The 24958-nt window shown below is 34.8% G+C and overlaps 1 protein-coding gene across 6 annotated transcripts in view; it reads right to left on the bottom strand.

Moving 5' to 3' along the window:
• Positions 1–24168, bottom strand: part of PTPN22 (protein tyrosine phosphatase non-receptor type 22) — a 42275-nt gene extending 18107 nt beyond the window's left edge. For 4 of the 6 annotated variants that reach the window (XM_087959569.1, XM_026675151.2, XM_087959571.1 and 1 more), the window contains exons 1-9: positions 23556–23764; positions 6645–6753; positions 4916–4992; positions 3718–3813; positions 2595–2633; positions 1884–1955; positions 1726–1788; positions 1193–1335; positions 327–393 (exon numbers count right to left, since the gene is read on the bottom strand). In XM_087959569.1, the coding sequence (XP_087815695.1) occupies positions 327–393; positions 1193–1335; positions 1726–1788; positions 1884–1955; positions 2595–2633; positions 3718–3813; positions 4916–4992; positions 6645–6753; positions 23556–23642 (753 nt within the window). In that variant the 5' untranslated portion in view covers positions 23643–23764. Of the gene's footprint in view, positions 1–326; positions 394–1192; positions 1336–1725; positions 1789–1883; positions 1956–2594; positions 2634–3717; positions 3814–4915; positions 4993–6644; positions 6754–23555; positions 23765–24024 lie in introns of those variants that run through there. The other 2 variants (XM_087959570.1, XM_087959572.1) reach the window with 1 other exon arrangement.
• Positions 24169–24958: the final 790 nt, after the last annotated feature.

Genomic DNA, 24958 nt, shown 5'->3' with positions numbered 1-24958 from the left:
TCTATTGAATACTCATTAATAATAGCAGGGGTCTCCAATCTTGGCCACTTTAAGACTTGCGGACTTTAACTCCTAGAATTCCCCAGCCAGCCATGCTGTCTTATAAGTCTTAAAGTAGCCAAGGTTGGAGGCCCCTACATTAAAGAACTTGCACTGCATGTTATAGAAAGACTCACTGATGTCATCATTCCTGTCACAACTATATGTCAATTTGCTGAAAAAAACATTTTTTTTCCTGGAATAGCAACCACATAGCAAATAGCATGAACATTAAATTATAACTTTAGGTAATTCCTACCATGAATAGACAATATGGAAGCACTCACACTGTCTCTTAGCAAGGTCCAAGTATAATCAATAGCACATATCACTCCTGTTCGTCCACAGCCCGCACTGAAAGACATGACAAATTACTAAATGAATGATGAACAATAATTTATTCTCAATGTAGGTTGTTCAACTAATATTCAGACTTCTCTGAAATCCTTTACTGTATCTTCAGATCTACCATTTGATTGAAAATAGCCAAATATCTCTACTGAAATTTACTTCTTATATTTTATCACCACCATCATCAAAACATTTCTATGTAAGGTAAGGTTTCTAGCCACAACCTTACAATGACTGAATTTTACTTCGTTATGTAGTTCAACTTGGGCATTATAAAGGCAAAGTATGACATAAATCTGCCAAACATCCATGACTATAGCAAAGATGGCATTTCAGCTTGGGCAAATGATACTATTTTGCATTTGAATTTGTTGTTCAAGTTAATTATTTTTTATTGGACCCTAGTGATCCAATAAGCTCCAGCAACAATAGTGTCTGATGCTTCAGAGGAAGAAAAATACGGAAATCGCACTGCAAACATACAGTTGCACATAATAAACTCCTATGGAGTTTAAATTGGTACAACACGTAATAACTTCTCTCTTAGTGATAGGAGTTGGGTCTCTATTACTCCCATGATTGAGTACTTTTAATCAATTTGCAGGGCTTAATTTAAAAGACACATCAGCATTCCCAAAAAAATAAAACAACCCACCACACAACCCTGAATTGTCTCTAATACTTAATAGTAACTTCTTCCTTCTTTTACTATGTATGTATGTATATTCATATTCAAAAAGAATTATAAAACAATTCCGCTCTCTTGAAGTTAAAAATGGTTTCTACTTTCAAGCAATTTTACCTGCAGTGTACACAGATAGGTACATCATGGTGTGCTTGGTAGCAATGCATCTCATTTATGAACTGAAAAATAGAGTTGATTGAAGATGGAACATCATGGTCTGGCCAATTTTTATAATGAAAATGGTAGACGCTTCTGATTTCCTAGAAAAGACACCCAAAGCAAGGATCTTGTAGGAATTAGTTTAACTCGGGTATTTCCCAATTAACTTATCTTAACCCTTGAGGCAGAATGCAAACTGAACTTACAGGATAAAAGAAATATTAATGTTCACCAGTACAGGATTGCTTAAACCCTTCTTATCCACTAGAGAAAAAATCCATTGCCTTTCTGCAGGTACATGACATGCATAGTTTCTGTTTGAATGTTATTGGTTTTTCTTATCCTTAAAGCACGCCCTCTAAAGGGAATGCTATACAGGAATCACAAAATGTTCACAGATATATGTATCAGAGAAAATGGTGCATTATACTTTCCCAGGGTAATCAGTCTCCCAGAAAGTCAGCGTATTTCCTGAAGCATCCCACACTTACATTGTCATTCACTTTCACTTTCAACTTGTGAATCACATAGTCCTTCCTTTTTTCTTCCGCCTCCTGATGGGAAGCAAACCAAGAATCTATTTCAATGACATTTATTTCCACAAAGAAGAATTCGGTGTCTGAATTCCAACAGAAAATAACATACTTACACAGCTAATGAAGAAGGGGCCTAATTGCAGTGGGGATTCATCCACAGCAACCCAGTAACGTTCACATTTTTTCTGTTGGGAAGATAAAGAGGAGACTCTATTCATCTGTTCTCTGATATTCATCCAAGTTCACAATTTATTTATTTATTTTTTTAGGCAAAACAAATCTGTCTGATGTTGCTATTTAGAGCAGGGGTCTCCAACCTTCGCAACTTTAAGACTTGTGGACTTCAACTCCTAGAATTCCTCAAAGCAAAGATGACTGAGGAATTCTGGGGGTTGAAGTCCACAAGTCTTAAAGTTGCCAAGGTTGGAGACCCCTGGTTTAGAGATGAGGTGAAAAGACAATAGGAATGCCTATTGCAGAATAAGTTTGTATCTACAGCTGTAGTCTTGGCAGATTTTATTGTACTTTCTCTTTTATTCTCTCAAAATAAAATCTGTGCTGTGTGCTGAACAGACGTGAGGAAAGTTTTCAGATGGATCATGCAATAAATATGACTGTAAAAGATTCAGGGTTAGCTTCATCTACACAAAGATAGTGTCAGCTGTGGAAATACAGTACATACTCTGCAGTCATTATAGAGACTGAATGTAAAAAATGCCATGTAGGATGAGGTTTGGGAGAGGGGGCCAGCTCAGAAATGTACAGACATTACTGAACCAAAATTTTCCACGCTGTGGTATGTTACCTTTTGACGCAATACCTACCTTTCCCATTTCAAATTCCATGCAAGCCATGACAATGATCTGGAGAGATTAAAAATAAGTATCTGAATGCTATTGAGAAACTGGCATGTACACAATCATGCTGTTGTTTAAGAGTTCCAAACAAGATCATTTTAAGATGCAATTGAAAACAGCATACTATTCAATTTATAACAAAAGAAGCAGAAAACATTATTTCCAATGCTGTAGTTCAAAAGCTGCCATTGTACTCAACTATCCTTTGAAGAAAATAGGCAGTAGATATATAAGTAGGCAGCTATATATAAATACAGCAAAAGAGTCCTTAACTTTGCATATATTTGGAAATAAAATAAAAAGATAAACACATTTACTTAGTTTCCATAAATTACTTATCATTTTTTTTAGTTTGGAAATTTCAAAGAATTTATAGCTGAAGTATTTTAACTCCACAATTTTATTGCAAAACATTTTAGGTTGTTGATTCCAGCCTCCTTTCATTGCTGACAATCATCCATTATATATTGACAATAAATGTTACAGCCTGGAAGAAGAATAACTACAGAATGTAAACATTCCAAGAACTGTGAACACTCTCTCTCTCTCTCTCTCTCTCTCTCTCTCTCGATTCGCTCTCTCTCTCGATTCGCTCTCTCTTTCGATTCGCTCCACTGCTGCATCTATCCATGAATGCAATTAAGACATGAAATATTCATGGTAGCCAAGCTAGAATACAAATAATTAGAACACAGGCAGCCAATATTACCAGGCAGTGATTACTACAGTACCAGATTGGTGGCTGGAGCTTTTCTCAGGTTCAGATATGAAATGATTTTGCGGATAGATATTAGACTCTGCTGCTAAATTGGTTTAATGTCTTCTATGGATACCATTGTTTCATTAAAAGGAGGTCATGCTGAATTAGGCCAATAGTGACAACCACAGAATGGTTGTTTTCTTGCTTTCTGAATGCAAATGCAAAGCCTCACCTTTGAAGGAGTTTCTCTTAAAAACAAAAAATACCTTAATTATTTATTTTGTGAGGTGTGATACAGGTAATCTGATAATAAAACTGGATACAGATCCAGACAAATGTTATTTTAAAATTGAACAAACAATTAACAAATAGCATTGATCTACCTCTTACCAAGATTTTATATTCCCAAATCATCCTCCAGAAATCTACAACAGTTGTGGAAAGTGGACCCTGGGTAGCAATGTAGGTTCTTGGCTCATATACACCCTAAAAAGGAAATAAATATAACATAGACTTATATAAAGGCATTAAAAAGCATTTAAATCTAATCCACTTTAGAATTTTACAATATTATTACGTTTAAAAATGAGCTGCCACACTAACTTTTTGAAGAACATTTAAAATAGGAAATTGAATTAAATGAAAAAATAATCTGTGATAGTTTTTTTCCAAGTGATACCACTTTAATAACAATCATCACCATCATGGTAATGGCTTCAATTCTGTTACTGCTTTCATCATCCTCAGAAGGGTGTGTGATAGAGGCTCTAGTCCAACCTTTCAACCAGATATTATATCTAATGAGGAAAAGCTGTGCTTTAAAGCAGAAGCCAGAATAATCCAAACAATCTAAAATTTAGAAAATGTTAGGACTTGGATGCAGAAATTGTGTTATCTCCAAACTTTCCACTTCAGATTATACTTCCACATCTTCTCTATTCAAGCTACAGCAGCAATTATAACTTGGTTGCAGTTACTAAGTCAAGCAAATATTCCAACAGGCTAATTTTCATATTAGCACTTTTAAAGGAAGCAAAAGAATGGGGGCAGTAGGGTTTTACTAATACCACTTTATAACAACCATTCAGATTTTATTTATTTTGCTAAGAATCCAAAAAAATACAAACAATAGGTTTTGGAAATATGGCTGCCAATAGAGGTGCTTAGCAATTTATTTAATTCTTCTTTTGCATGAAGTGGGCGGAGAGTAGTTTCTTTTTTTTTTGTTCCAGAAGTTGCCGTAACTTGAGGCAGTCATTGATTGAATGGCATTTTTTGTATTCTAGTCTTGGTTAGCTAGAAGGAGAACACTGATCCCTGTGTATTGTTAGCATTTTAAAACAGAAAAGCTACAGGATCGCTTCAGCTGACAGTCGATACACTATTGTGTGGAAATGTCTGCTGGAGATTAAAGAGAACATCTCTACTCAGCCATGATGTTTATGATCTCAGCCTAATAAGGGTAACATGATTGTCACAATAATAAAATGCATGAATCCATACTGCAATATAAATGCAATCACAAAAAAACAATATATTAAAATCTTGTGCTAATGGGAACGGAATCTCAAATGCTTATTCTTTGTACCTTGATAAAATTTGCATTGATGTAATCAGAGTCTTTATCTGATGTGATAAAAGAGAGCTTCACTCTGGTATGGTCATCTGAGGGAGGAGAAAGGACAAAAGAAACAACTGTTTGCTTCCTTATGTAACAAAGAATCTATTAAATAGAAGAATGAAGTTGCTTTTGTCCAGCACAAATCCAATTGTACAAGCATTTGAAATATTTTTATTGAAGATATATAATTAACTCATTTAGAAAACTAAAAGAAGCTCCCAATCATATTTTCTAGCTCTGCCACAATTCAGGAAGCAATATAGCTGGTAGTACTACTTATACACTAAAAGAACCTACAACAACACTGGCCAAACACTTCAATTTATTCTTTTTTGTGTATTAGCAAAATGTTCCGCTTTTGGCTTCTTTAATGTTAACCATCACTTCCCCAATAAAATTGAATGCGAAAATAAATTTTGTTATAAATGAAATGTTTCCTACATATCCAGGTTTCAAATATCGGTTTATGCAAATTGAAGATTTTTATATTCTTGCATGGGACAGAAGATGAATCTTGGATCCTGCAACTATGGCCTATAAAAAAATGGAAAGGCAATCATTTTTAAACCATGGTCCATATTTTTAATTAACAGGGAAATAGCAGTGGCACAATGATGTCATTGGAGGGACCGTGGCTGTATTATTTGGTCTGTGTTCAAAACCTGCGGAGGGATTTTTGACAATTAAGAAAATAAGTGCATTAAAATAATCCCTAAATACTGAAAAGCCACACAACTAAAATATCAGTTTAATTTTAAATGTTAATCATATAAGTTAGGGTGGCTACTGTAAAAACGGAAGTGGAGACTATGGGTCACTACAATAGCAGTATATATTCTCTATCTCCTTCAAAGCAGGCTATGTGGAAGATATGTGAGGAAGTAGGAGGAGTTTTTTTATTACAAATTTTAAAAGGGGATTTAAAATGTCCCAGAGTTCTGTGTGGAAGACGTTCTGGGAAATATAAAAAAATCATTTAGTATGGTGTGAATGTAGTCCGTATCTGTGCTTATCTTGCAACTGATATGTATGCAGGAAATGTCCGAGTTAGGAGAGTACACATAGATGGACTTGGAACCAGAAATATGTTCAGCTCATGGAAAGAACACTTTCTATTCTGTCTTACCACAAGTAATCTATCCAATTGGGTGCAATTCTCATTTCCTGTGCTTGCTTGTTTATTTTATTAAAATTATACCCAGCCCTTCATTTAAATCAAGGTGGCATACATTGATACCCCCTGCGAATTTTGCCTCACAACTCTGTGAGAAATTTGGACTGAAAAAGGGAGTTGTTGGCCTAAATTAATATTTTAACAAATTTCTATGGCTAAGGATGCACTAAATTCTGAGTATCTCATGATGAAATATTGTCTAAATAATTTTAGCAAACAAAATGGGGGAGAAATTGACAGAAAACATTCCTTCTATGGATTGCTTTAATTTAGAATCCAATTATTCACATTATATTATAGGTTACCAAGGAGTAATAGTATCCATAGGACGGACTGGCATGATGGCAGATACACAAGTACAAAAAGGGGTGAAATTTGCACTGCAATGCCATATCCATCACCTGGCTTTTTATGACTACCATGATCCTTGTAGGATTTCATGCTCCAAATGCACATGAACCCATTTATATATAAACTGGAACAATAAAGGCAGCATAACAATTGTGTTAATTTGTAGCTTACATGGTAAGATGTCTTTATACCGATTTTTGCTGCTATTTTCAGGTCTCTCAGACACAGTTGTTGGGTAAATTTTCTCTGCTCTATAGGTCGCTGATTGCCGCTTCAGTTTCTGTGGTTAAATCATAAAGAGTAATTATAGAAAACCTGAAACAATATTACAGACCTGCATTTCTCATTACTTCCTGACTGGCCTCTCTTGACATAACCACAGTAAGAACTAAACAGCCCTCATGGTTTTGCTGGGGGGCTCTTTGTCAGAATGGAAATTTTATGTGCTGATCAAGTATCCTACATAGATCAGGCAAATGCATTTTTGATGTGGCTTCCTAGATGAATACGCATTAGTTGCATAGGTGTGATGTGGTGGAATAACATTTAGCTCAGGCATGCTGGAAAATATGAAGATCTTTCCCCTACACAATTGTGACTAAATGCCACTCAACAAAGCATTTTTCTGCATGCACAATTAAATATATAGTAATGGCCATAGTGGCTGAGAATTCTGGAAATTGGCACCCAACAGATGGAAAGTGCCAAGTTGCCAGAGCCGGACTAAATCAGTGCTAGACTAGTAGCCACTATGTTTAGTAGGGGAAATACTTTCCCAAAGAATTCATAAATTTTCACTGCATGAATCCTTACAGCTAATTTTAATGGGATACTTTCCAGTAAAAAGATAAAATTTAGGAGTAGCTTTATAATTTATAATGAAGTAATAACTATAAAATCAACATGTAGAAAATAGATGTACTCATTTCAGGTAACAGGTAAACTTTCCCAAGCTTCTCCCCCACCCCCCTTTATTTATTTAATCAAATCTCAGAGCTGCCTAACTCCTCAACAATTCTGATGCTTTAAAAAATGGAAAAAAGAAAAATACATATAAAGGTTATTTTCTATATGTCACATTTGAAATATGGTAAGGAACAGCATAAAGCATTTCTGCTTGTTTATTATCTTTATTGTAAGTTAAAGTTATGATATATCCGAGTCTCAGCACTATCTGACACCAAAGACAAAGAAAACTAGACCCGTTACTACCATCTACAGGGCAACCTGGATTTTGCAGATCTAGTAAACCAACCATGGGATTCTTCGAATTGATTCCACATATAATTTCAAGTGTTCTTTGGATTTTTATTTTTTTTAAGGAAGAATGAAATCATAATCCTGACCTTATAAACAAATATAATATATTGGTTTTTTTATAACCTCAACATTTCTCTTTACAGAATGAAAAATATTTGTATGGAGCTTTGTTCTCAAGATTTATTTCTAATTTCAAACCATATACATTTTCCTGTCGAAAGAAGTTACGATGCTTCCACAATCTAACTGTGCTTTAGCAATAATTATACACTATCTCAGTGATCCCCAACCTTTTTGACGCCGCGGCCCGGTACCGGCATCAGCTGGGCGCCGTCATCTTTTTGATGAAAAAGTGCTTCCGGTGAGGTCACAAAAAGATGGCGGCGCCATTCACGTTTTCAAAAAAAGATGGTGGCGCCATAGCCTTCGGTGAGCTTTTCCGGGTAGAAATGGCCTTCTACCCAGAAAAGCTCACCGAGCGTGCGCCGCCATCTTTTTTGATGAAAACGTGCCCGTGAGCTTTCTACCTGGAAAAGCTCACCAGAAGCACTTTTTCATGAAAAAGATGGCGGCGCCCAGCAAGCCAGCGGCCCGGTAGGAGTTGTTCCATGGACCAGTACCGGTCCGCGGACTGGTGGTTGGGGACCCTGCTGACTATCTCATTTATTTCTTTTTGTTACATTTTGCTTTACAATAATTGCTTTGTTCCCTTTCAAATCCCTTGCTCTGAACTTCCTGAATTTCCAGCACTGACAATATTATTAAAGCACTTTGTTGATTTGGCTCGTTCCCATTAATTAAAATAAGAATGACCTGTTCGTGAGTATATATAGCAACCAAAGACAATCAAACCAATTGAAGTCAAATCAATGAAATTTGATAGAAAACCATTGATAAATGGAGGTATGAATTCATACAGATTTTAACTGTAAGCAAAGAAGCAAAGTGTAGGAAAAACTTAAAGACACCTTTAAAAAACACACTTCAAACATTTGTCCCAAGAAATCCTGGTCTTGTCTGTATAGTATAATAAATATATCATGTCCTCAGCGAGTTAGAGAAACAGCGAAAATACAGCATGTGGTTTCTGAAAGATTGTCTTCCCTGCACAACAATCCCTAGGCCTAGCATGTCATATAGATCCTTATATCGTTTTCATTACTGTTTTTTTTCTTTTTTTCATTTTACTGTTATTTGATTATGATTGTTTCTTTGATGTTTTAATGGATTGGGAACTATTCAGTAAAGAGATTATTGCTATTTTTTAAATTTTGTTTGCCGCCCATCTCATTTCAGTGCAACAAAGATACTCATACATAATGGAATTAAGGAGAGGAAAAGCAAGAAAGACTACCAGATTCACAATTTCAGGTTAATGAATCAGTGGGGGCGATCACAGTTCAGTTCAGTTCTTGCTCCCTGCATTTATATCCATAGATGTCTGTAGGCCAGATCGGTCAGGAAATGAAGAGCTGAATATCACATTTTTCTTAGCAGAGGAACTTCAACTCAAGACAAGACAAGTTGAGACAGATAGATGTAATGAGAAGCTCAGAGGGAGAACATAGCAACCGGGATGAGTCAAAAGTTTATTTAGAGATAATGCTTTGCTCAATCTGATGGGAAGCACTGATTCAGAAATCTGGAAAAGTCTCAAAGATTATTTAGCCCAATTCCTCAAGCCTTTAAACACAAACATTCCTAACAGATTAGCCTATGCTTCTTTCAAATGAGTCCCATCATGAAATTATGCTTGTAGCAAGAAGCTAGAGACACCTAAGGTTAGTACTTGCCTTCAATTTTCCTATTTTTGGTGATTTTGTTTTTAAAGACTTAGCAGGACAAATCTATGAAAAAGTACAGGACAGGCAATAGTAGCAATAGGAACTGAACTACAGGAGGGCACAGGGAAGAAATCCTGTACCATTGGCAAAAGTTTCCTTAACTGAGACTTTAAAAAACATGGCAGCATGATATGGCGAAAATTGGCACAAAACTTTCTACGTTTCTTCCTATGATTTAAAACCTGAATGGGGACATATTTATCTTCCAGTCTGGATTGCAGCGGTTTTGCACAGGATGGGAGGGGGATTCATATTGGTGAGAGGAAATTGTCTTGTGCTGCATGGGTGAAATAATGGGTGGCCCATATTGGTAATAGGGCAACATTGATTGAGATGTCTAATAAATTGAAGAATGATGAATAATGTTCATTTTTTTTATTTTGTATAAAAATAAATCTGAGTTGCTAATATGGCTAGGCCATATTGCTTTATCATATATGTTTTAATTGTATTCACATAGATTTAAAATGTAGCCTCTTCAGTATCCTTAAAACAACTACTGGTATTAAGAATCAGTTTATTGAAGGTTTTAATCCTTTCTTGGCCAAAGATTTCCAATAAAACATTTTTCTTGCTGTTGGGGTTATTCCATATTGTTGCCTTGTGTGATTATGGGGCAAAACTTAACTGCTTGTCTAGTAAGTCCAAATGCATCTAGCAGCTTTTAGAACTGGAAAGGACAAGCCCTGTTTCCTCTAAATTGACCTATATTTGATGCCCTTTGCTGCAACACTTGCAACTAGATTGAAGAAGCTAATAAAAATTTAAAGGAGGTAGTGGTGATCCCTGCAGGGTATCACAATGTAATTTAATAGGTGTAGAAATTAATCTATTTGTAATAGCTCAGCAAGGGAATGCAGATACCAAATTGTAATCCAGTGTACCTAAGATGATAAAAAGCTAAACTTTTAAAGAACAAACTCATAAAACAATGTGCATGACATCATAGACCAAGTTTATCTGCTGGTTATACCAAAAGCATAGATCAAGTTTATAATCAACAAGCAAATATTGTTAGTTCCCTGATCTCCCATTTTCCCCTGGTATTTTGTTTCTTTTAATAAACACAGAAGTGCACCATTTCATTATTTTCTGCAACTAACTGCAGCACCCCTGGGATGGAATAATAACAACCTAATAGTATTTCTGCTGAGTTTGGAACCAGGAACATTCTGTATACACACAGTGTTCTATCTTTTGTGGCACTGAAATAATTGTGTAACCAAATCAGTAAAAGCCTTCTTGAAAAATACCCTTTGGAAAGGCTAGAAAGAAATTTGACAGCAGGGTAGTGTGCCTTCAAATATGTGTATTTTCAAGGTTTATCTTAACTTTGTATACATACAGAATTTTGTGTATGTACAGTATATACACAGAAAAACCTATTAACATACAAGCATATACATATAAAGTATATGTGCATGCATTGAATAAGACCCACTCACTGGAAGGAAAGTAATTTTAGTTTCCTGGAGCAGAAAGGAAAAAAGGGCACAGCAACAGAAGAATTGCCCAAGGGGAGATGTTCACAGCTGAAGTCTGAAGTGAATCCTCTTCAAGATGGTTAGTCTAGACCAGAGGTCTCCAAACTTGGCAACTTTAAGACTTGTGGACTTCAACTCCCAGAATTCTGGGAGTTGAAGTCCACAAGTCTTAAAGTTGCCAAGTTTGGGGACCCCTGGTCTAGACATGGATTTCTTAAGCTGGCTCAGATTTAAACTGCCACCATCACAGGACAGGGGCAGTTTAAAAGCCTAAGATGGGTTATTGGACTGCAGTTTTTAGTCAAACATTTCATTTTTTTAGTTAGAAGGGTCTACTTATATATGATTGTAATTAAAGAAAGTTTGCTAATTTAAATCTTTCCAGTTGTATTTCAATCAGATCTTCAAGTTACACTGTTGTTCTAACTGACACTGCTTTTATCACGTGGTCCTTTTGATTTACTTACAACTTGATGTCGCCTACAATACATTTCTTTCTCTGAGATACAATATTATATGGAGAGAGAAATAACTTTTATGCAAGGAGGTGGAATCGGGGGAAGAATATTTATTGGAGAGCATTTTAACAGACAGAGCCCAGTACTGTATCTTAAAAACCGCTGCAGATATTTCTTTAGTCCATTGGCCCCACCCTTTTTTTTTACTAGCTCTGGTGGCAGTGAACCATAACTCAGTGCAGCTGGACAGGAAAACATTTTGCATATGGCCTTCTAAATAAAATGTGAATGATTTTTTTTTCCACAGCCAGTTTGTTGCTATTTTATTTTATGTTGAGTTACATACATTTGCTTTAAGGAAAATAAGTGTTTTTATAGAGAGAAGTGGATAAAGTGAGAAGAGAGAAGAGAGAAGTGGATAAAGAAAATCCAGTCCCCCAATATGCATGTATTAATTTAAAAAAATGTTTGATGGATGCAGCTACTAGCACAGAGGTCCCTGACCAGAGTGTCTTCCAGATACGTTGAACCCATGGCCAGCTTTAGGCCATGGCTAAGGAGGCACTAGAATCATTCTAAAAATGCACATTTTGTATTGACAGGGATGGCACCATCAAACAACGTGGTCTAGGGTGCCATATTGGACTAGAAGACTTCCAAGGTCCCTTCCGACTCTTCTATTCTATTCTATTCTATTCTATTCTATTCTATTCTATTCTATTCTATTCTATTCTATTCTATTCTATTCTATTTCTATTTCTATTTCTATTTCTATTTCTATTTCTATTCCTATTCCTATTCTATATACCTTTGAGTTAACACTGGTTCAAACTCAACTCCCTACCAACCCAACTATTGCTTAGAGTTCTGGATGACAAACATTCATAAATATAGAGGACATTTCATGCTGTAAATTTGTAAAACATAATCCTAGCACAAACAAACCTTCTAAGATGCCCTCCTTAATGGACTTTCTGTGGCATGGAAGAAAAGGGATGAGAATGAAAGGGGTGAATAAATGAGAGACTATAGTATAAAGGAATGAATTTCACAATTAAATCCTATTTTGAAACACCAATAGACTATTAGAATATAAACCTGTATGCATGTATTGTATCTAAACAAAATATATTTTCCAAATATACTGAATAAAATATATTAGGTTGCACTTAAACAGAATGATTTGATCACCATCACTCAGCTTTCTCTGGGCTCAGGATGCCTGTCTTCAGGTTTATAAACAATATATTTTTTATTTTTTTAATTTTAATCTCCCCAAGACAAAAGATTCCACAGTATGTAGTACAAGTGCCACATAACAATTAATTAATGTCCAAAAATAGCACCTACTTCCTGTTTTGGCTGCTGTTTTAGCATAAAATAATGAGGTTACAACTTGATGGGGAAAACTGATTATCTGAACATGTAGCGTTTTCTCCCATATGGTTTAGAAGATGGCTTATATAAGTCTTCTCCCTCGTCAATCACAGCTACCTAAAATTCCCACCCAGCAAAGCCAGTGGGTAGCTCAAAATTCTAGGAATCACAGCTGGATGACACAATTTTTGAGAAAACAAACACACATAAAAGTGAGTGAAGAGGTTTTGGAAGGTTATGGATATAGCGAATAAGAATTCAGTTTAGAAAAGTATGTTCAGTAATAATTCTGTGTTACCTAATTCTATATATTAACAAGTTGGCATTTGAGGCACACTGCCATCATTAGTGTTGCTCTGCAATGAGGTGGATACTATACTTAAGAGCATCAATCCTTCTACACAAATCCAAATTTTCATCCTGTGCATCCAGAATTTCCTCCTGTACACCCAAACACAAACGCACCAACTCTATTAGTGCTGATGCAGATTTTCCATTCTATCATTCTATTTCAATTTCTATTTCAATTTCCATTCTATTTCAGAGACCAATGGAAGTGGCTACAAAATGACTCATTCAAATTTGAGATTTATTCACATGCTCCACTTGGAAGGCAGTTGTTGTACATTGTTGGCAGACACTGGCTTACTCATTTTCAGAAACTACCATTTTGCCTTTATTGAGATTTCATGAACATTCTCAACTGGCCACCGTGGCACTTCTTGCTGCAAAGGTTGACTTTTCTAAAGAATATGTTTGAATATTAATATGTACCTGCACAGTTATTTAAAACAAAATAAAATTAAAAAATAGAGCCAGTTTGATGTAGTGGCTAAGGCACCAGGCTAGACACTGGGAAACTGTGAGTTGTAGTCCTGCCTTAGGCATAAAACCAACTGGGTGACCTTGGGCCAGGCACTCTCTCCAGTCCTACAAAGGAGGTAATAGGAAACTAAAGACTTATTCAGGCAGTCTCCAAAAAAATGGGACAGTATTGAATATAAGGAAAAATAAATAAAAATATGAAACTGAACTATTTGCCAATTTGAAAGGGTATAATTAAAAGAGGGGAGTAGAAAAAGAAGATGGATATTAATAGAATTTTCTACAATCAAAACCCACCTCTGAAAACTATTCACAACTATGTATACACTTATACACTTATAATACACTTATATTATAATTGGCAAATCAAATAAATAAATTAAATAAATAAATAAAACCCAGGTGAAACGATTATGTTACTCCCATTTTGGGTAAAAATGGCTCAAGTGTTTTCATTTGCAGTATCTCAGATTTCTCCTGACTTGTTCCAAAACTAGAAGCTTTGCAGGAAGTGATTCAAGGACAAACACATACATGCTAATGATTGCAAGCAGATTCTGATGATTGCGAAAACTATTTTAATGAGAAATCTAGCAATCACCAAGAAGAAAATGCTAACCATGGTTATAATAAAAGTGTGGTTTCAATTCTTGTATATGTTTCTACAGACAGTAGTATATCTTGAGCTAACAGTGTCTTGCTTTGGGGTTGGGAATAATAATTGACATCTATCCTTTGTTGGATAGATGGTCAGTACACAATAGATCAAGAAGTATTATGACACTCAGTATCATCCCAGTGGCCTCAAAATGTTTGAAATAATTTGGAGAAATGGATCGTGTTCAATTCTGATAGTAAAACAAGCCAACCCTGACTCTTAATTGTAAATATGTATCATTTGCATGCCTGCTTGGAAATTGTCCACTGCTCTACCATCAATTATCAGTTTCATCCTGCAGCTAAAGTCAAATACTAGAAATAAACAACCAAACCAGAAGATATGCCACAAAAATAAGCAAATAAAAATTAGTATTGTCTAAATAAATGAGAATAATTTGGTTTTATTCTGTTCAAACTGATAGAGGTTTCAAGGAAAGCAATACCACCATTTTTTTTCCAGCATTCTGTCCTTATCAGGCCTGGAGACATTGTAGGGCAGCAGTGAAGAGCTTTTTCCATCAAACACTTCTGGAGCATTTCATAAAACACACTAAGAATATTTTAGTCATAACTGAGTCATCTGTGAACATTGATGATCCAAGAATACAACAATGAATGCATTATTATAGCAGATGATATTCTACCCTGTTTTCTCAAGCTAGGAATTTTTACAGTCCCTGTCAGTTCCTCCAAGAGATGGAGTGGGAAATACCTACACACAGCGGCAGATTAAGGCTCACTGGTTACCTAAACACTGACAAATCTTGGTGCCCCCCTCCAAGCATAGGCTACATAAAAGTTTTTGTGGTGGAGGGCGGAGCTGGCGTCACGACGATACGGCATGCGATCTTGGAGATCTGAGATCGCAGCCGATATCTTTGCTCCTGGACGGTCCAAGTGGATCTAAACTGTCCCGAAGAGATGGTGAAAGTGAAGAGCGCATCCTGTCGATCCCAGGGATACCACAAAGTCCCTGGTAGATCCAGGAGAAGCTCTTTTTGCCAGCGGCAAAGAGGCAGCCATTAAAGCTGCTGAAGTTGGGACAGCTCCGAAATGGAAGAGAACAGAAAGAGAGAGTGTGCCGGTTTGGTGAGAACTTTTTCTTTATTTTAAGATTTGAAAGGACACCCTAAGGAAAAGAAAGAATCTGTAAAAGTTTTCACAGACGTGATTAAGCGGCGATTTTAAATAGGAATGTCAAAGTAATGTTGTTGTTTTTTCTCATTGCTGGATTTTCTATACATGATCTTATATTTTGAAACTGGACTGGTTTTTTCTTTTACATCTATTTTTTTTCCTCCTTTTTAATTTTGTAATATTTTAGGCTAGAGGCTCCCTTTTAGTTATTTCTTTTTTTTAAATATCTTTTTCTTTTTTTAATTAATTCTTATTATATCTTTCTTGGAAAAGGAGGGGGAAAGTGAGAGCAAAGAAACTTTGTAACACTGCCAACTAGAGGCTTGAAAATATTCTATTTCCCTGTGACCAGACAAAGCTGAGAAAGAAAGAACTAAGACTCTCTTTCAAGGACATTGCTATTTGATAAGATAAAGGGAAGAGCATGGGAGAGTATTATTGCAGGGTCTCTTCTGGGTTTCTATCAACAGCTGGAGTCTGGTGTTGAAATCTAGGGGGGAAAAAGGTGATAAGTTTTTGGAGAAGAGAGCTATAATAAGAGCCTTGGATAATTAAACAAAGTGCAGTGTGCTCTTTTTACTTTTTCAAAGTTGTGCTATCCCTCCTCACCAGCTTTATTGTATTTCATTTTATCTTTTTTCTTCTTCTAATAACTATTGGGGTTTTTGGCTTTTGGAGCTTGTCTTTGTTTTTCTTTTCTCTTTGGAAGTCCAATCTCTACGTTTGCTTTTTATTTTAAAGGGAAAGCTTTAGTATTATTTTTTTTTTAAGGGAATAGCCTTTTTTTTTTTCCTTTCCTGGTATTTTTGTTTTTTCATCTACCTTTCTGGTTTATTCTTATGCACTCTTTTCTATTTGAGACCTTTCAATTGGATTAAGGTGTTGAAGAACCTGAAGAATTTTTCCTTTTCCTTTTTTTTTCTTTTTTTCTTCTTTTTTTTTCCAAGCCTTTTTCTCCATCTAACTATTGATTGGATTAAGGTATACAAGAACCTGAAGAAATTTTGCCCTCCCTTTTCCCCCCTTTTTTATCATTATTATTGGGCTTCTTTTTTCTACTAGTTTTATTTTGAACCATAATTGGTTACTTCACAATTGGATTAAGGTTTAGAAGAACCTGAAGATTTTGAATTGCTTAAAATGAGTAGGAAATTTACAGCTCCTGGTTCTTCAACTTCTACTTCTTCCTCTCCACCATCTGGAGGACAACGTTCAATACAGACAATGTTAAAGCAAGAAAAAGAACAAGAAAAAGTGACTCTGCAGATGATTATGCAAGGAATTCAAAATATTCAAGCAAGATCAAAGAATGTTGAAAAGAGAATAGAGAACATTGAACAAAGAACAGAGAACATTGAACAAAGAACAGAGAACATTGAACAAAGAACAGGGAAAACCGATGAAAAAGTGAAGAACATCCAACAAATGATGTTGAAATATGATGAGAGATTCCAAAAAATTGAAGAAGAAGATAAACAAAGAGACAAGAAGATTGGAGATATTGATAATAGATTAACGGTGGTTGAACAAGATAAAAGTGGTATGTTGAGATGGGAGATGGATAGATCAGAATTCTATCTTAGATTCCAAAATGTAGAGGAAGAAAAAGGACAAAACGTAGCTGAGATAATGATAGAAATACTGGCTGAAGCTTTGGAAATAACTCAAGAGAAGATGATGGATAGAATAGATGAGGTTTATCGAGTTTTCACAAGATATGCAATGAGAAATAGCTTACCAAAAGAAGTTCATATTAGATTTACAAAGAAAGCCATTAAAACACAAATATTGCAAGTGGCAAAAGAGAAAATATTGAAATATAAAGAAGAGGAAATTGTGGTCTTGAAACAAATACCCAGAAGAGTGAGAGAGATGAGAAGAGAATACCGATTCCTGACTAAAATGCTACTTTAAAAAGAGGTGAATTATAGATGGCTGATTCCAGTAGGTTTAATGTTCACATAGCAAGAACAGAGACATAGAACTGACTCAATTGAGAAAGCGGAATTATTTTATACAGAATTTTTTGGAGGGAAAGAGGAAGAGGCAGAAAAAGAAATCTCACTAATTGAATTCTAAGAGGACTGCCAAATGGCGACTGAAAAAGAAGATGCAGTAGGTGGAAAGGTGGAAGCCAAAGAACAACGTGAACTAAGATCTACAAGAGCTGCTAAAGTTAACTACAAAATATAACCATGGAAGAGAAAAAATTGATTACAATTAATATAAATGGACTTAACTCAGCCGTTAAAAGAAGGAAAACCTTTCATAAATTAGAGAAATTAAAATTTGATATAATTTGTCTACAAGAAGTACATAGTAAAAAACAATATGAACAATTGTTGATACAGCCAAAATTAGGGAAAATATTTACTTCCTTGACACAATGTAAGAAAAGAGGAGTGGTTTTATATATTAAAGAGACCACCCCAGCAAAATTGATTTATACTGATGATGATGGAAGAATACTAATGGTGGAAATAATGGACAATAATACGAAAACACTCCTGATTGCAATCTATGCTCCGAATGACAAACAAGAAGAATTCTACAAAAAATTATATATGAAAATAATTGAACTGGACTATGCTAATATAGTTATGATGGGAGATTTTAATGGAATTGTATACAATAAATTGGACAATACAGCACAGAAAACAATAAAGCAAAACAGAAAGAAATCTCTTTTTTTAATGGTAGATGAAATAAACTTAAAAGATACATGGAGAGAAAGAAATGCTAAAACTAAACAATACACCTTCTATTCAAATAGACACTTATCATGGTCCAGAATAGATATGATATGGATGTCAACAGAATTAATAACTAATATTCAAGAAATAAATATTGAAACAAGTACTTGGGCAGATCACAATCCAATGACAATTAAATGGAAAGGACAAAAAAAAAGATCTAGATGGATGTTAAATAATACTATATTAAAGGAAAAAGACTTCACACAGTGGATGGAGAAAGAATTGGCTTTTTTCTTTAGAGAAAACAAAAAAGAAGACACATCAATTCAGAATGTATGGGATACAATGAAGGCATATGTTAGAGGCTTGATAATAGACTATACAAGGAAAAGAAATACTATGAAAAGATTAGCCTCTAAGGCCTTAGAGGATGAGTATAAAAGACTTGAAAAAGAAAATGCCACAGAAAAAGGACATCAAGCTAAAAATGGATATAATTAAACATAAAATGGGTCAAATACAAAAAGAAGAATTAGCACAGAAAATTAGAGATGCTAAACAGAACTACTTTGAAGACGCAAACAAACCAGGTAGATGGTTAGCATACAAATTGAAAAAGGAGAAAGAATCAAGGAAAATATTGCAATTAATAGATGACCAAGGCCAAGTTTGCTATGGTAGTAAAGAGAAGAAGGAAATCATTCGAGACTTCTATGGGAAATTATATATGCAAGAGAATATTGATGAGGAAAGAGTTAAACAGTACTTACAGAATGCTAATTTACCTCAGATACCTGAAGGGACTGAAAAGAATGTTAGAAAGCAATATAACGATGATGGAGTTAACTGAAGCACTCAAGAAGCAAAATAATGGAAAGGCACCAGGCCCAGATGGACTTCCGGCAGAATTTTACAAAACATTACAAGAATCATTGAATCTTTCATTGCTAGAAGTTATGAATGAAGTTATGTTAAAGAAGAAGATACCTAAATCATGGTCAGAAGCCTATATTACACTTATTCCAAAAGAGGAGGCCGATCCATTACAAATTAAGAACTATAGACCCATTTCTCTACTAAATGCAGATTATAAAATTTTTGCTTCAATATTGGCAGAAAGACTTTAAAAATATTTAAATAATTTTATTCATCCTGATCAAAATGGATTTCTGCCGAAGAGACAAATTAAAGACAATATGAGAGTAATCTTGGACACCTTGGAATACTACGAGGCACATCCTGAAAAACAAATGGCTCTGATATTTCTAGATGCACAGAAGGCATTTGATAATGTGAATTGGCGATTCATGTTATTACTGTTGGAACAGATGGGTTTTGCTAGAAAATTTATTCAAGCAATAGAAGCTATATACTATAAGCAAACAGCAAAGGTAATGATAGAGGGACAACTGACAGACCCTATTAATATAAGAAAAGGAACAAGACAAGGGGGCCCAATATCACCTTTGTTGTTTGTGTTAACTTTGGAAGTGCTAAACAGAAATATTAGAGATGAAAAGAATATAAAAGGAATGAAAATCAAAAAGGAAGAATTTAAGCTGCAAGCATTTGCAGATGATCTGGTTTTCATCTTAGAAGACCCTTTAGAAACAGCATCAAAATTGACAGAAAAGATAGAGACATATGGAAAGGTGGCTGGTTTGAAAATAAATAAAGATAAGACAAAGATCTTGACAAAGAATATGCTATTAAGACAAAAGGAAGAACTGGCAGACCTATTGAAAATTCAGGTCACGAATAAGAACAAGTACTTGGGGATATACTTGACAGCAAGATGCAGTACATTAAAAGAGAATAATTATATCAAACTTAAACAACAGATAGCGCTAGATCTGGCGAAATGGGAAAATTTACAACTGTCACTAATAGGGAGAATTTCAACAATCAAGATGAATATATTACCTAGAATTTTATATTTGTTTCAAACAATTCCAATTAGGCTTGGAAAAGATTACTTTGAAGATTTAAATAAAATTGTGTTGAAATATATATGGCAAGGTGAGAAAGCGAGAATAAAGTTAAAACTTTTGCAAGATGCTAGAATTAGAGGAGGATTTGGTTTGCCTAATTGGGAGTTGTATTATCAAGCTACAAATCTGATGTGGGTTAAGGAATGGATAACACTAAGAAATACTAGATTGTTGACATTAGAAGGACATGATTTGTTGTTGGGGTGGCATGCTTTTTTATGGTATAAAGGAACTAAAACACAGGGGTATTTTAGAAGACATTATATACGGGAGTCTCTGTGGTTAAACTGGGAGAAGATTAAAAGACAATGTTATTTGAAAATTCCAGTGTGGTTATCGACTATTGAAGCATTTTCTTATCCTATAATATACAAAAAGGAACAAACAGTTAGATATGGTGAAATATTGAATGAAAAGGGTGAACTCAAATCTGTACAAAAACTAGAGGAACAAGGTATAAAGATGAATTGGTTTTCATATGCGCAAATACATTCAAGGTATGATAAAGATTCTAAAATGGAAGGTTTATATGATAAATTGACTGATTTAGATAAGATTTTGATAGGTACTGATGAAAAGGTGATTAAAAAATTGTATGGATATTTATTAGAAATTAAATTAGAAGAACAAGTTAAAGAAACAATGATTGCTTGGGGGAAGAATTTTGGATATGGGATTGATTTAGAGAAATGGCAAAAATTGTGGTCTCAAAATTATAAAATGACAATGTCAACAGCATATAAAGAAAATTTGTATAAGATGTTTTGCAGGAGGCATTTTCCCCCAACAAGAATAGCAAGAATGTTCAAGAATAAATCCGAAAAATGTTGGAAATGTCATCAGACACCTGGCTCATATTACCATATGTGGTGGACTTGTGCGGATGTTAAAAAATACTGGACTAAAATCCACATGTAGTTGGAAAAAATGACAAATAAACATATAGACTTGAAACCAGAGATATTTTTATTGGGAATTTTACCTGAAATATATAGTAAAGACTTGAAATAAATGAGAAAACACCATCACAGGAGGAAATCATTAAGAAAATATTGGAATGTGCTGAAATGAGTAGATTGACATTTGAAATTAGAGAACAAGAGGATAAACAATTTTATAAAATTTGGGATCTATTCTATTAATGGTTAGACAATAAAATACAGTAATGAAATATGTAGACTTTTAGAAAATAATAAATATATAAAGATGTACTTCTTTCTTATTATATCTACAAAATGATTTTAGGATAGATTTGGGGTGATAATATGAACTGTTATAAAACAAACTAAGTAAATTATGATTATCTTGTAAAACATGAATGAATAAAATTATAGTCAAATGATTGATTAATAGTGATACTAAGGTATTTAATTTTTGATTGAAAATACGAGATTATATGCAATGTAATTGTAATTGAAGACTACGAAATGGAAGCACAAATTTACAATTTGTAAACCAACCGGCACACTGTATGTACATATATGGAAGATGGTTTGATGTTTTTATGTTTTGTTTGTTTATGTTTGTTTTTAAAAACCAATAAAAACTTAAAAAAAAGTTTTTGTGGTGTCCCCTTTGGTCCTAGTGCCCTAAGCACATGCTTAGTCTGCTTAATGGTTAATACACCACTGCCTGCACAGCAAGTTTAAGAAACAAGGAAATCTTAACAGGCATCAGCATCGCAAAAGACTGAATAGAGGCTTTCTACTGCAAAGATCTGAAGGCTAAAAACAACCTCCGCTGGGCCTAACAAGCTGCAACAGGAAACCAATAACAGAATCCAAACATTGAGCCAATGGAAACAAGGCATGATGTCTCTGGAAGAGCATTGCAATTGACAAGTAACATTTATGGGCATCATTGCTTTAGGCAGTGAGCCTATCTGAATGAATATGACTAAAGAAGTAAGCAGTTCCAATACATTTGAAGAGCATCAGATATAGAAAAAGTTCAACCAGTGTAAATGTATTTCAAATTCACACACACACACACACACACACACACACACACACACACTTATGAAAGCAAGAAGTTAAAATATTAGCCTTTTTTGTACTTGGTAATTACAGATTTCTTAGTAGGCACCAAACACAGGGTGACAATACACAAAGATTTTTTCTGCAGAGGTAAACTATTTAATATAGCTATTGGAAACTATATGGATTTATTTGTGAAGATAAAATTCTAATTTCTAGCACTCTGATATCTATCAGTGCCATGCCCAGTTTCTGTTGCAATTTTTTTTTCTTTAGCAATAGAGAAGCAACTCTTTATAAAATTAATGAAAAGGTATTTCTGTTTTCAAGTCATTTCTTGCCAAGGAATCAGAGACATTCTAGGCCTAGGGTATGGTCTATACACTCCCTATCAAACCCAAATATTAGCATTCATACAAGCTAAAGTTATATTAGAGCTATTATTTACATGAGGACACCGTGATTGCTATACTTCAAAAAATTACCCTTAGTGACCTGCTAAAAACTCCCATGGATTCCAAGGAATTCCTCAAAACATAATTTTCAATTTATAGTATACTGGGACATTGACAACTGTTATTAAATCAAAGGCCTCGATTCACAGTCATCATAGTCTTTACCTTGCTCTTATCCCTTTCCCATTAATGTTTTTTTTTAAATCTGACTTTGATAGTCTAAGGCTCTTTTTGATTTGGTTCTTGCTAATCATCCTTCAAGATTATGCAAACATTATTTTTAAAATTATAGTCTTCTCTTTGGGCTGGGGGTTGAGGTGGGAAGAGGTTGCTGCTGCTAACCACTGGTTCTGCTTCTGCCGCTTCACCTATTTTGAAATTTGAGTCAGAAAAAGGGGTAATGTCTTACTTCTGACCAGATGAATGGGTCACACTGAAAAAGAGGAACTGAACAATAGCAGCAAGGAGGCAAATGACAGCATTTAATTGAAAGGCTCCCTACAACCTGGAGTCAACAGTGTCTGCGGCCCTCCTAAATCAATTATAATCTCAGGTGCTCCTTTCTTTCCCGCCATAAAGTGAAAAATTTATTTTTATTTATTGTTTGATTGATTTCTATAGCTGCCCATCTCAACAAGTGACTCTCCCAAACATTTTGCAATCAAGCTACTACTATCGTTCAGTTAATTCAACCCCACAAGAAAAAACAGGAAGGACCGAGTTTGAACCTTACAGTAATTTAAAGTTCAGGCAGTTCCCCATCTGTCCCTTTCAATGCTATTTTAAATGCTTTCATAGACAAAAAAAAACCCCAAACCTTACAAGCATGAATTAGCGGTTTACTAAAACAACTGGGTGGTCTTCTTAAAACGCAGTATTAATAAAACCATACTCAGAAATATTGCCTCAGCTTGCTTACCAAATATTCACTGGTGAACTCTTCCTTGTTGAGGTTTCTGTTTCTGATCCTTTCCAGGTTTTTCATGATAATTTCTTTTTGATCCATGCCGTAAAACCAGATGAAGATGAACTGTCAGAAAGGAAGATGAGCATGACAAATACATGCTACAGTGGAAACAGCCACCAGTGTGGAGGGTTCCTGTCTGGTTTGTTTAGTTCATCACAAGACCAGAAGGAAGTGAATATGTATGTAGCAGCCACAGTGGCGAACTTAAAAAAAAAAATCCTTGCCAGGCCCTAGTGCCTTCAACCATGAGAAGGAAACAATATATTATTTTACAAAACAAAAAAGCATCTTATTTTGGTTAAAATGAGCCTAAAGCCTCACTGTTCATTTTTCTTTAAGATGAGCTTCTCACCCAAGAGATCACTGTGATAGCATTATTTCCATGAAGAGAAAAAGAGGAGGGAAATAACAGCAAAGATACCTCAGGTCCCTGATATATGCCTTGTAATGTAGTCAGATTTCATTATTAAATCCATCTTCTTCATGTCTGTGCTGATAAGCAGCTTTCCCAGATTCTAAGAACATTCTTTGTTCATATATTCACTTTTCTCCTCCCACCAGAAAGAGATGGCTTAGCTTTTCAAATATATTAGTCACGCCTTAGCCCTAAACTTTGCAAAAAAATTCCAAAATATTCAGACATTGCTGCCCTTTCACATGACCTAGACCGAACTTTCCAGAGGACTTTTGCAGCAGACATTTTTATGTCCAAATGTTAAGTTACCCAGGGATTATTGTAAAATTGACTAGACAGTTCCTGGAATGCAAACTATCTGAATTATTTTTGTTACCGTACACTCTCCCTTCAGAAGAATGTTGATTTCAGTTTTTGGAAAACTTAAGTAAAAACAAGATTCTAATTATCTCTTCTGCCTACTTAACTTACACAAATAGTGTGTGAGAAGAGTGTTGTCTCTCTGCCACAGGAGAGCACTGCCCCCAGCTGTTTCTTCATTGACATGTTAATGCCTAACATATAGAATATCCCATGTAGTTGGAACAAACTAGATACGCAGAATAAATACATATACAAGGCAAAGTTTATTTAGCATTCTTCATATCACTGTATGTACCTGAACCCAAAATTTTCTGGCTTTTTTGCAACTCCAGCAGGCATGGTTTTAAAAAGCCTCTAAAAATAATTTCCACATTTCCCTTGCCATACAAACCTAGATATATCTTTCTGCCATTGCTTAAATGGAACAAAATAGCTTTTGCTTGAAATAAAAACATAATTCTAGGCAATACACTCATTTCTTTCACAGATATTCTTCCCTAACAGTGACAACTGTAATTTCTCCCATTTTAGCATGTCTTTACTTTCATTCCATAGTCTTAATGTAATTGTTCTGAAA

Source organism: Notechis scutatus, chromosome 3 (genome assembly GCF_049901735.1).
Source record: "Notechis scutatus isolate UNSWTSFEM ecotype Mainland chromosome 3, rNotScu1.2, whole genome shotgun sequence".
Taxonomy (NCBI): Eukaryota; Metazoa; Chordata; class Lepidosauria; order Squamata; family Elapidae; genus Notechis; species Notechis scutatus.
This window is presented reverse-complemented; position numbering and strand designations above follow the sequence as displayed.